Below are 12,826 nucleotides of genomic sequence, written 5' to 3'. Positions count from 1 at the left end.
TTCATTCCACTCCAATGAGCTGTCAGCAACGGATACGGTAATTCAGCGCTGCAGAAACACAAACAGATGGGTAATTGACCCGCGCGCCTTCGTTGCGCTGGAGTTCAGCGCTGCTGTTCGAGCCATAAACTCCTCTCTGCCACTCTGCCATCCCTGGGCCATTTACAAAGGATGAGCCCGCGGGCCTCCGCCCTGCCTCACGCACCCTGAGTGATGCTGACAGCCCCGGCGCAGAGAAACAGCTGTGAGTCCTCAAAAGCCCCAGGGCTGTCTGCAGGGAGCCCAGAGATGGCGGCTGGAGGAGGAGAGGCTGCAAAGGCGTATGTGTTGTACACAGGGCACGCAGGGAAACTGCCATCACGTCCTCGGGTACCCGAGCAGGCATCCACCCACACGTGTGCCTGCACAGATGGATGGATGCACAAACACTCGCTGCAGAGAAAGAGAGCTGGGGATTGATCTCTCAGCTAATGTAAACCTTCCGAGCACCACTGAAATCCCTGGCACTAAATCCATTTGCACTTTTATAGGATTTGGCAAGTAGCCCTCCTAGCAGGGAGTGAGCTGGAAAGAGTCAGGTACCCAGCTCCTGTATTTATGCTGTGGGAGCTGGGCACTTAACTCTGCAAGGCTCTTTTAGAAATCCCTCCCCGTATTATTTTCCATTCTTCTGTTTTCCTTTCTCTTCTCTTCTTTTTTTTTTTTTTTTTTTCCTTTTTCTTTTTTTTTCGGTGCATAGTTTTTGTTTCTCTGGTACCAAACCTATTTAGTCTCTCCCAGAACAGCATGATGCTCATCACTTCTGAGCTAGTGCTTGGCTGCAAAGCACAACAACCAATACATGGGGTAAGGGATGCTTTGCTCTCTGCTGCTTCACACCGTAGTGGGACCCAGGACTGGGAGGAAGAGGGGAATTGATCTCAGCTCATCTACTGCTTGCACCCAAGGCGTATATTTTCTAACCATCTTCCTTACCCATGACAGCGCTGAGAGAAATCTCCCAACAGTTTCTAATTCCTCAGTATCACTTCCCCATGCTGTTAATGAAACAGGTTTTGAAAGCAGAGCAGATGCCTGAAATGACCTTTTTTTTTTTTCTTCCCCCCCCCCCCGCATTCATGCTTCATTTCCAGGTCTCCAGATCATCTTCCCCCAGTACCTACAAGAGAAGTTTGTCCAGTCTGCCTTGAGCTACATCATGTGCAATGGGGAGGGCGAGTACATCTGTAGGAACAGCCAGTGTGGCTGCCAATGCGCAGAGGAGTTCCCACAGTGCAACTGCCCCATCACCGACATCCAGATCATGGAGTACACTCTAGCCAACATGGCCAAGACCTGGACAGAAGCCTATAAAGATCTGGAGAATTCAGGTAACCAAGCAAAACACGTTCTCCAATTGATTTCTTTCAAACAAACTATACTAGTTGAGAATCATTTTCTTCTCCAGTATAGTGTTACGGTTTGGATAAAAAATAGATGATCTCGAGCCCCAAAGTATGATCTTGATAGTGAAGGATTCTTGTTTTTTCTCTATGTGTGTACATGTAAGACCACATACACTGCACATAATAATATGTGTAAGAGATATTTTCCATGGAAGATTTTTTTTTTTTAAATTAAAAATCTGATTTTTCAATCCAAACCAGCTCAGAACCTCTCTTTAATAGCCCTACAGAGAAACTTCCACAATATGAATGATGCAGAAATTGCTTTTCAGATTTGCATGAATGATTTATTCTGCTTTGGTGAAAGGCAATTCACGGGGAGAGCACAGGCCAGATGACACCTCATTTGAGACAGAGAGAAGGGAAAATGACTTCTCTTTCCTACAGCACTGATGTCTGTTGGTGTGAACATTTCTCTTTCTCCTCTGCTTTCTCCCAGTGCTGTCAGTGTCAGTGCATTGGTGCTGAGGAGGTTGGAACTGGACGATCTTTAAGATCCCTTCCAACCCAAGGTGTTCTTTGATTCTGTGATGCTGGCAAAAGCCATAATGAAGGCTGCTACATTTCTCATGCAACATGAGACAAAACAGCCTTGTGCTTGGGAGAGCAGTCAGAGCAGCAGCCAGTGGCCCAAGGCTGATAGATGACTGCTGCAGGGCACATACTTTGGGAATCCACAGTCTGGGGCAGTTCCAGAAGCAGCCTACTAGCTGAAGGGCTCAGTGGTTTTCAGGTTATTTCTGCAGATTTATGGATGGAGCGGGAACAGCAGGGTAAAGCAGAGACTGAGCTCTGCTTGCTCAGTACTGTACAAAACCCATGTTACTTGTTGCTACCTCTGGTATGGGAATTCCACACAAGCTGCTCAAGAGCCATACATTGGCCACCACTCATCAAATCCTTTTCCAGGGGTTCTAACCCAGACACATTGACGGTTTGCCCTATGGAGAGCAAAGAATTACAGTCCCCCAGTGACTGTTTTACTATTGCACTGGGCACTTGTTGCAATTGATCTAAGCAAAGACCGCAGTAGATAATTATATTCAGTCTCCCATGCCTTGAGATTTCAACAGGAAAGGGTGTTTTTCATTTGCCATGTTAAAGTGACACATTGCAGTGCAATTCTCTGCTGCGCTGTGGCCATATTCCACCCAGTACTGGAGGCTTTTCAGGACTAGATGGAGTGATTATCTCTATGTTTAAAGCTGCTGCATCTCGTTCATCATTTTGTTGCATCATGCATGAACTCATTCTTTGAGATGAAAGTTGCTGTCACAAAAGACTACAGTATTAGTGTTTGGCTTCTTTGTTTTAATAAAAATTCCCAATAACTGGAGGATTTTCTTTATAATGAACAGCAGAAGAAAAATCTCTAATGACATTTGAAGGCTTTCTCAATAAAGCGGGGTGAAAGGCACATGAAAGCAAATAACATTTGTGCAGGAAGATGCTGATAGCCTAAAAGATCTATATTCTGTTTCTGATCTGTGTTGGATTCCTACGTCGATTCAAAAAAAAAAAAAAAAAAATAGAAAATGAAAGCAAAAATCATGCAGGGGGAAATAAATGGATGGTGTGATGTGGGAGAGCAGCTCCTCCAGAGGTGGGACTGCAGACCTGCACTGCCTGCAGTGATGAGTCATGGCCAGCGGTGCGGTGACTCAGCAGAAAGGTGGGGCATTCTGGGAGATGTAGTCCCAGCCCTACCGTCAGCAATGTCCTCTGCCACAAGAAATACAGCAGCAAGAAAAGGAAAACAACCTGATCAGTGAATTGGGATCTTCTGGGTTAAGAATGAACTACTCCCAGAAAAGTACAAGGCTTAGCACAAGCTTGGCTGGGGGGGCCTCTGGAGATGGCTAGAATATAAATAAATAATGGAGAATTACTTTCTGGATAGTCTTTTCTTTTTCTTTGTTTTTTTCCCCCTTTTTACAAAACAACACCGTTCAGCTGTTAGTTTGCCAGATTTCTGTGCTCATTTGTTTTTCCCCCAACGTTGCACTGCAGTATCAAAATGTGCACACTGCACCGAAATTTCTCCCTTGCCCGTCTCTATGAAAAATGTAGCACATTCATCATCGGAGGGAAAAAAGCTTGGTCTTCTGCACAAACAGGCTTTTGAGGAAATTGATTTATAAGGGGCGGGAAGCAAATGCAAGGCTTTTACTGCTGAAAGGTATGAGAAGTAATCAGCATGGTCAACAGAAGCAATTATACATGATGATAGTTTCAGAGGACCACTGCACGGGAGAGAATCATTTTTGGGGAGGAGAAGGGCACTGAAAGCAGCATTACTGATGGAGTGAAAAGCTGAGGGATGATTAAAAAAGCATCTCCCAGTTATCTTTTGGGGAAGAAGACAAGCAGATATCCCGTGGATCATGATAGCACAATGGTGATAATTATTTTTATTAGGTGCTCAGTTTCACTGTGTGACAAGTAAGACATGATCATCCATTTACCATCTATATAATGATCCCACCAACTAATGCAGAGATATTCTTTGTTAAGCAGTTAAGAATGAATTGCAGATTGTTAAATAATAGGAAAACTGTTATGCAAATATATATAGTCTTATGAATTCGCATATATGAGCTTTGTACAATAGGCTCTAAATTATCTGCTTTGATAATTCTATGTAACACTATGGATTATTTCTTCTTTTTAGATATCAGCCTTTTCAAGCTTTCTTTTTTTGCTTTTTTTTTTCTTCTCTTTTCCTTCTGAAAGTGAGATGAAGATAAAATTTTTTAAATAATGAGGAAAGGAAGAAAGATAGCATTGATAACTTTACTGGAAAGGAGGGCTGTGTCTTTTCACTGAATGCATTGTGGGTTGGGGTGGGGGTTTGATCCAACTTGTGGCTAGAAGCAGTGACCATCACCAGCAGTAATCAGGTCAGCTGTGGTTTTGTCCACTGGTCTAAAATAGGAGATTCTTTGTCATTTCTGGGCAGCCCATTCCAGCACTGCATTACCTCTAAGTGAAGTTTTCCAACAAGTCGCTTGAACTTCTCAAGCTGCAGATTGTGTCCTTGTTATGTCATCTACCTCTAATAAGAAGACTTTCTCTCCTTCATGTTTGTAACTGTCTTCTGAGAAGTGTCATTAGATTGCCCCTTGGCTTCTGCTTCACCAGATTAAAGAAGTGCAGATCCCTGCACCTGACCTGGCAGGACCTGTGCTGAGGCCCCTGACCACCTCTGTAGCTCTCAGCTGTGTCCTCCCCAGTTTCTCAACACCCATTTTTAATTGGATGTCCCTAAAACTGGATGTGCAGCCTCAGCAGTTCCAAGAAATAGGGAATATTTACTTCCCCTAATCTACTGGATTTAGCCCCGTATGCAGTTTGCTACAAGGGCAGAGGGAACATGTTGTTGACCCATCTTCAGCACGGTGCTCACCACAAAGCTGGGACCATTCCAGCTGCTGTTGGCTGTTTTCAAGCTTGTGCTGATGTTGGGGCTGTTCTGCCCTGGCGCAGAGCTTTCTGCTTTTCTTTATTGCACTTTACGAGGTTTGTGTTGGCCCACTCCTCAAGTTTCTCAAGGTCCCAGTGTGCCAAACAGTTTTCTAGTATCAAAAAATGGGCTATTTTCTACTGAGGATGTTGGAACCATCTGTCTCATCCACATGAGGATGTCCCAGCCTGGCAATCAGAGTCTAAGCAAACTATCCTACTTGGTTTGGAAAAAAAGGATCATAAATAGGAATGGTCATAAAAACAAAAAGGATCAGATTTTCTGTTCTGCGATGGGAGAAAAAAAAACAAAACAACACCCAGATCTAACATAAAGTTTTTTTATTATTATTATTATCAAGCAAAATCAAACAGAAATAAAACGATCACAAAATAACATGTAAAAGCATATTTTTAGATTGGTTAGATTTTTTCCTTTGGCTAAAACTGGTGCATTTTTTTCTGACTTTAGCCCTGCAAAATATTTTGTGTTGTTCACATTGTTGCATAGAGTGACTCATTTAACTTGAAATGAAGAAAAAGAAGTGTCTTTTTTTTTAAAAAAAAAGAGAGAACGGGACATTTTAGAACAATTCAAACCATTCCATTGGGGATTTTCTGAAGCTTTCTTCCCCCCTTTTTTCCTAATGATACAGCCAAAGTGATTTGACTTCCAGCAACAAATGGCATTTTAGGAGCATCTGAAAAACAACTGAAATGAGCACTCTAGCTGAGGGTGATTACAGCTCCCTGCTTTTTTTCACAGTCCCCAGGCTATACCCCCATGCTGCAGGGAACATGGTCTTGTCTTTCTTCACCTTGTACACATTAACTGTATTATTTTGTGGATTTCACTTCCTATACCATAGCAGCAATGGAAGTGGTGGGTTTCCTGGGGCACAATAGTATCCCAGTGGGTTAACAGCCATCAGCTCCCCTTAGCAGAGCACTTAGCACCCCATACATCATTGCTGCTTCTCCATCCTGCGCATGAAACTCCTCGCAACTTCATGATAGTCCTCTAGTTCTATTTCTCAACTTCCCTGTGCGTTCCAGATGAGTTCAAATCCTTCATGAAAAGGCTACCTAGCAACCACTTCCTGACCATTGCAAGCATCCACCAGCACTGGGGGAACGACTGGGACCTGCAGAACCGCTACAAACTGCTGCAGAGCTCCTTGGAAGCCCAGCGCCAGAAGATCCAGCGCACTGCCCGCAAACTCTTCGGCCTCAGTGTCCGATGTCGGCACAACCCCAACCACCAGCTGCCTAGAGAAAGGTAACCTTCAGCCTTCGTGGGGATGGGAGCGGTGGGGCAGGGCTGGGCTTGGGGACCTGCAGCCAAAGTGAATGGATTGTGGGTGTGCTGGTACAAAGGTTTGGTGGAAAACTTTGAAACGGGTGCTGACCAAAAGCCCTGTGATGTTGTTACACGTGCAGAGGGCAGATTTTCCATTACGCCAACAATAACTATTGATGTCCAATAGTCACCTCCCGCTGGCTCTTCTCAGCACTGCCCTATGGCTAAGCTTGTTTGCTTCTCAACACTTCTGCAGAATTGCATCTGTAGATTTTTATTAAATATTGCTTGCTGTTTATTTTCACATTTTCTAGAATGAAATAACACTGAAAATCTTGGGGAAAAAAAAAGAATCCAAGTGCCCTTTTCTTCCATGCATCTCTGGAAGTAGTCAGGCCAGGTTAACATTTGTAGAACTGGGTTTTAGCTGCATTATTGCATATATATTCAAACTCAAGAGAAAATGATCCGATTTTTGTGTCCTATTATCATCCTGCCCACTGGCTGCTATGCATGCTAAGTTTTTGTTCCACTGTGGTGCAGCTCAGGAAACTCTTCCAGGGTTTCAGGTCTCTTTAATTATCCAAAATTTTCATGTCACTGGACAAAGACTAGATGGTGTTACCCAGGATAAGGAGAAATATCTATTAAGTGTTTATGAAAAGAAGACTTTGGAGAACTTCCTGGAGTTGGCCCATTCCTGTCAATTGACCCCATTGCTACAAACCAGCCGATGGGTGGAGGAGTCACAAGCAAGTCCAGGCTTTATTTTGTGTCGTGCCACAACAGCAGTGAGCAGAGATCCACGCTGCTCCAAGCATTCAGCTAAATATGTCTTTAGCATTTCTCTTCTATTTTAAAAAGTCAGCCAGGCAGAAAGGGAGCCTCCAACTTGTATTATAGAATCTGGGGAAAGGAGGACAAAATGGATGATGGCAGCTGGGTTTTTTTAACTGACTGATGTGCTTGATTTGTTTAAGTCAACACCACCAGGCATATTATCATTTCTTTTCTTATTTGTCATTCTGCATTTGTAGCTAGGCAGGGGAGGGGCTCAGTAGACAGCTCTGTGGTGGAAGAGGTATGCATGTCATTGCTCTTTTCACACAGCTTGGAAATACTCTAATTTCCTAATTGTTACCGTACAGAACAACAGACACTTATTGAGCATGCCCGTGGCTTTGAAAGGATGGAAAGGTTCTATTAAGAGCAAGCCTCTCTCCTTCTTTTATACACATTATATATTCAAAAGCAACATAAAAAAAGAAATAAGACTGCTGTCCATTGCCCTCAGGGAAAGGAAGAGGTGGTGTTTCCAACAGAAAGGAAGATTAGGGATTTTTGCAATTAGGATAACTTTTCCATAACCTTTTGTAACAGCTAAAAAAAGAAATATAAATATCTATATTTGCTTATATTTTACTTAAAGCACCTCTTTGATGCCAAGTTTGTTGGTTTAAAAAAGAAACCACTCCCCAGTTGTTAAAGCTTCAATATTGAATGGGCACCTACAGTTGGATTTTATTTTAAAATTCTGGATGTAAAACATAAATAACACCAAAGGAGGGGGTTGATACATGTTCTGGGCTCCAGCCATATTGTCATTAGTTGAAATACTCCTCCCAGCTGCTGAGAATGAAAACAGCAATGTCTGTTTCACTGCTGTGTACAGAAAGCCCAAAGGTATCTGCACAGCAGCTAGTGCTGCTGAGAACAGTGAAAGCTGAGCTTGTAAAGGAGAACTTCTTAAATTCTTACCTTTGTTTTTGCAATTGAGAAAATAAAAAAAAAGAAGAAGGAAAAAGAAAGAATCTGTTCTGCTGGATGGTGGTTTGGTTTTGTTGTTCTTGTGCAATAGGTTTTAAATGGTGAAACACAACCACCTGGCTCCTAGTCCCCAGCATTGCCAGGCTGCATGACTCCTGTGCGCAACTGCAAGGAACCATTGCAACTTAGTGCTTGCAGTTCTGCCTGGATGTCATTATTTTCATTTAAGTTTGGAGCATCAGATATTAAAGCTGAATGTAAAATTGCTTCCAGTTACCTTTGTAGACTGTTTTGTTTTTTATTGATTTCAAATACTCTAGTACTTCATATTTAAATTAGCAGAGGTAGCAAACATTAAGCAAAATAACTCTTGCAATCTTATTAAGGGAGAGAAAGAGAAATTGATGACAGCTTAATGAAAGGGAAAATAATAAAAATAAAAGTCAATGGCAACTCTGCTGCTGACTCTCAGCTCTCAAACAGTGGCTCGTTTCAGCTGCCTTCTGTCTTGTCTTGGTTACATTCACATGAGCTGAGCCATCAAGGGCAGTATTTCAAGGAGTTGCCTCCTGTCAGCCCAAGGGCTCTGACTGATTCTGTGTATATGCTTACTCTGACCAAGCTGGAGGATAAAATGGGGTAATTTTACCGCTTTTCCTCTCTCTCTCTCTATCATGCTTCCCATTGTCATGCTTGTAGTCAGTGCCCAGCTCTGCCCTGGATTCTGCATTTTCATTTAATTACATCCTTTATTGCTGCCATCAGCAGATGGTGGGTAGTTCTTTTCTTCGCTTGTGTCCTACTTGTGTCTTTGCTGAGCGCTAAGATGTGCACACAGAACAATTCCTGCAGATCTCCTTCCATCTTTCCTCCACTAAGTTGATCTGAGGAACAGGAAAATTACTAGTTTCAATTGCAAAATATCAGCCAAAACTCCTTTGTTGTTTTGCTCTACCAACAGTTGGTAAAAGATAAGGAAGGAAGGAGAGCTCTTTTTTTTTTTCTCTCTTTTTTTCCTTTTTATTCTTCCCTAGGACAGAACACACCAGCTGGATAGGATGTGGTCATCTTACTCCAATTTTTATAGCATCCCTTCTGCACAGCTCACATCTCAAGAACTCTGTCATTATCAACATATGAAATCTGTACCATAAAGCTTCAAACTTGCAGTGCTCTAAGCAGAACCATCCTAGAAGCCAGGCAATGTCCTGGGCCCTTTTTCTAGGGACCAGGCTTTTCCACTGGCAGGAGAGCTCCTGCTAGCTCTGAGCATGGGCAGGCAACCCTGACAGCCCTGTACCACAGGAGGAATGTGAAAATTGCCCCTTCCCGCACTCAAGGTTTCTGAGTTTTTGTGATGATTCACTTCATTTTTTTCCCCTTCACTGTGTTTTTCTCAGTTTTCTTTGTGCTTCTTTTCTTTCCTGCCATTTCTCTGTCTTTCAGTTATTGCTCGTTTCAGCATCCCTAAGCCTTCTGCATTTCTTACCTATTTTTCCTGTTATGCACATTTTCCTCTCCTTTTCCCTTTCTAGTTCTGCTCCTCGATTATTTCTTTCCTTCCAGTGCTGTCCTCTGTTTTACACTCTCATCCCTCCTCTCACTCCCTCCCCCTAATCATCTTGCTGTTCTTTGCTGCTGTATCATTTAATGCCTTCTTTGATACAGCCTACAGCTTAATGATTATTCGGAGGTCAGGCGATGCAGGTGCCATGAATTTCACTAATCCAGCTCTGAGAGCCTCTGTCCATAATCACTCCTCCTGTTCTACAGGGACTGAATCCTAATTTGTCATTAGCCAGTCCTCTCACTGCAGTGCTACCAAGAACTTTTTGCCCAGAAGAGACAATGAAGTATTCATTAGCTGAGGGGAAGGCGGGGGGAGGAGGGAGCTGGACGAGGCTGAACGAGGCGTTCTGCTGGAGGCTGCAGAGAAAGGAGTTGCTGTGCTGAGATTTCCCAGAGAGGGGGGAGAAGGGGCAGCGAGGCAGCTTTGCAGGGCGGTCATATGAAAAGCAAACGTGGGTTATGGTGTCATTCATTAGGAGCCAATGCAGGGCTGTGGGATGCAGAGATGAGGGTGCTCATGGAGCAGTGATGGGAGTGGTGGGACCTGGGAATGGGTAAGCGTGGCTGGATGAGAAGCTGTAAGAGGACATGAATTAGCAGCAGATTTTTTAAAGGAGAATCCATTCAAGCAGCTTGGTCTCTGTGCACCCTGACTTGCATACTCTTCTGCTGGGTTTTGCACTCTGCACCACGAGCAGAGGTTACTATTGGCTTTGTGTCATCCCATTACAGAATCTGTTTTTGGGGAGTGGAGGGAATTGCCTGTGATATGGAGATGGGCGGCTGCCTCCTGCCAGTCTAGGAGTTATGCTGCAATACCTGATAACACTTCAGCCTCTGGCACTGCTTTATCAGCTCTGTTCCCATGGTTGAACTTTCTCAGCACTACGCTGATGGGAGCATTGTCAGAAGGCTGAGCCAGTCTCAGCTCTTAGAGCAGCATGAAGAGAGAGCCCTTAGATGATCAGTGCTAACTTATGGCTATTTCTTAGAGGGCTTTTGTTCTCTGTGGGAGGAATAAACACCAGATGTAAGATTTAGCCTAGAAGTAAACTGGAATAGTTCCCAAATGTTGTAGTAGGATATCAATGCCCTGAAAGCTCTGCTCCAGTTATATCCCTAAAAGCACTATGACCATAGAAAGATGCCAACACCAAAGATTCTGTGAGGCTCTATGATGCTAATTCTCTCTTCTTCCTACCTGCAGGACAATACAGGAATGGCTTACCCGGGTCCAGTCCCTACTCTACTGCAATGAGAATGGGTTTTGGGGCACTTTTTTGGAAAGCCAGCGGAGCTGTGTTTGCCACGGTGGCACCAGCTTGTGTCAGCGTCCCATCCCTTGCATCATTGGGGGCAACAACAGCTGTGCCATGTGCAGCCTTGCCAATATCTCTCTCTGTGGCTCGTGCAACAAGGGCTATAAGCTTTATCGGGGCCGTTGCGAGCCTCAGAACGTAGACTCAGAGCGGAGTGAGCAATTCATCAGCTTCGAGACGGACTTGGACTTCCAGGACCTAGAACTGAAGTACCTGCTGCAGAAAATGGACTCTCGCTTGTACGTGCATACCACCTTCATCAGCAACGAGATCCGCCTGGACACCTTCTTTGACCCCAGGTGGCGCAAACGCATGTCCCTCACCTTGAAGAGCAACAAGAACAGGATGGACTTCATCCACATGGTGATTGGGATCTCCATGCGCATCTGCCAGATGCGCAACAGCAGCCTGGACCCCATGTTCTTTGTCTATGTCAACCCGTTCAGCGGGAGTCACTCCGAGGGCTGGAACATGCCCTTTGGGGAGTACGGCTACCCACGCTGGGAGAAAATCCGCCTCCAAAACAGCCAGTGCTACAACTGGACCCTGCTACTGGGCAACCGGTGGAAAACCTTTTTCGAGACTGTCCACATCTACCTACGCAGCCGGACACGGCTGCCCTCCCTGCTGCGAAACGAGACGGGCCAAGGGCCTGTGGACCTTTCTGACCCCAGCAAGCGCCAGTTCTACATCAAGATCTCGGACGTGCAGGTGTACGGCTACAGCCTGCGCTTCAACGCTGACCTTCTGCGCAGCGCCGTGCAGCAGGTCAACCAGTCGTACACGCAAGGTGGGCAGTTCTATTCTTCCTCCTCCGTCATGCTCTTGCTGCTGGATATTCGGGACCGAATCAATAGACTGGCACCTCCTGTGGCCCCGGGGAAGCCCCAGCTGGATCTGTTCTCTTGTATGCTCAAGCACCGCCTGAAGCTCACCAACAGTGAAATCATCCGTGTGAACCACGCTCTAGACCTGTACAACACCGAGATCCTCAAACAGTCGGACCAGATGACAGCCAAACTCTGCTAACCCGGACTTTTCAGTGGGACACGTTGGTGACTGATCCTTTTGCTGTAAAAAAATAAAAGAGGAAAAAAAAAAAAAAAAAGGGAAAAAAAAAAAAAAAAACAAGTAAAAAAAGAAAGAAAGAAAAGGGGGAAAAAAGCAAAGAAGGGGGAAAAACAAAATTTGTAAAATGTAATTAATATACAAAAGAGAAAAAAAAAGAGGAAATTCTTCATTTGTTGAAAACTAAACCCGTTCTAGCAGCTGTATAAAACTGTCAGGCATGTTTGTTATTTCTATAATCCGTCATAAAAGAGTAACACCTTACTCTCTCTTGACCTTGGAGGTGTTGCTTGCTAGTCCTCAGGGGCAGCAGGGTAAATAAATAAAGGGAGGAGCAGAGAGAGGGGCAAATTTCTGTAATGAACTGTAAAGATTTCTGCTATGCAGGTGCCAAGACAAAGAGACAAAAAAAATCAAAGCAAACAAACAAAAAAGAGTTATATGTAAATGTAAAAGAACTGCCATTATTCCTAGTGGGAGTAAATGGTTAAAGATAAAAGATATTTCTCCTGTTGAGATTTATGCCAGCTTTATGTTGAGTTATTCACCCAGCCCATGCTGAGCTTTGCTGAAGGACAGAAGGTGATGGCAGTCCTTTGGGAGTAAAGCAAGGGCCTCATCGGGGAGAAGACACAGCAGGTGGAAGGGTGGATGCAGATCTGAGGTGGCATCACTTTGGCATTTTCACTTTGGAAGACTTCTCACCAGAGGTAGTGTCAGCTCTTGCTGAAGAGAAGGATGGGTCAGGTCTCCTTTCGTTTCACTCCATGCCTGCCAGCAGGCTGCTGTTGCCTTCAGTGAGGCCAGAGCTCAACCTCTGTAAAACTTCCTGAGTCACTGCTCTTTAAGGTGTCTGAATACCATAAAATTGAGAAAGGCAAAACTATATTGCACAC

The 12,826-nt window shown here is 44.3% G+C and overlaps 1 protein-coding gene across 1 annotated transcript in view; it reads left to right on the top strand.

Annotated features, from left to right (window-relative positions):
- The window catches only part of BRINP1 (BMP/retinoic acid inducible neural specific 1), a gene marked incomplete at both ends in the record, with an annotated part of 53,478 nt that extends 41,587 nt beyond the window's left edge, over positions 1-11,891 (top strand). The window contains 3 exons of the mRNA XM_079544723.1: positions 1,134-1,370; positions 5,964-6,186; positions 10,751-11,891. Coding sequence (XP_079400849.1) covers positions 1,134-1,370; positions 5,964-6,186; positions 10,751-11,891 — 1,601 coding nt within the window. The remainder of the gene's footprint in view (positions 1-1,133; positions 1,371-5,963; positions 6,187-10,750) is intronic.
- Between the last annotated feature and the right edge of the window lie 935 nt (positions 11,892-12,826).

This window comes from Tetrao urogallus (genome assembly GCF_951394365.1).
Source record: "Tetrao urogallus genome assembly, chromosome: 19".
NCBI lineage: Eukaryota > Metazoa > Chordata > Aves > Galliformes > Phasianidae > Tetrao > Tetrao urogallus.
The sequence above is the reverse complement of the archived record's forward strand: the minus strand, read 5'-3'. Positions and strand labels throughout refer to the sequence as shown.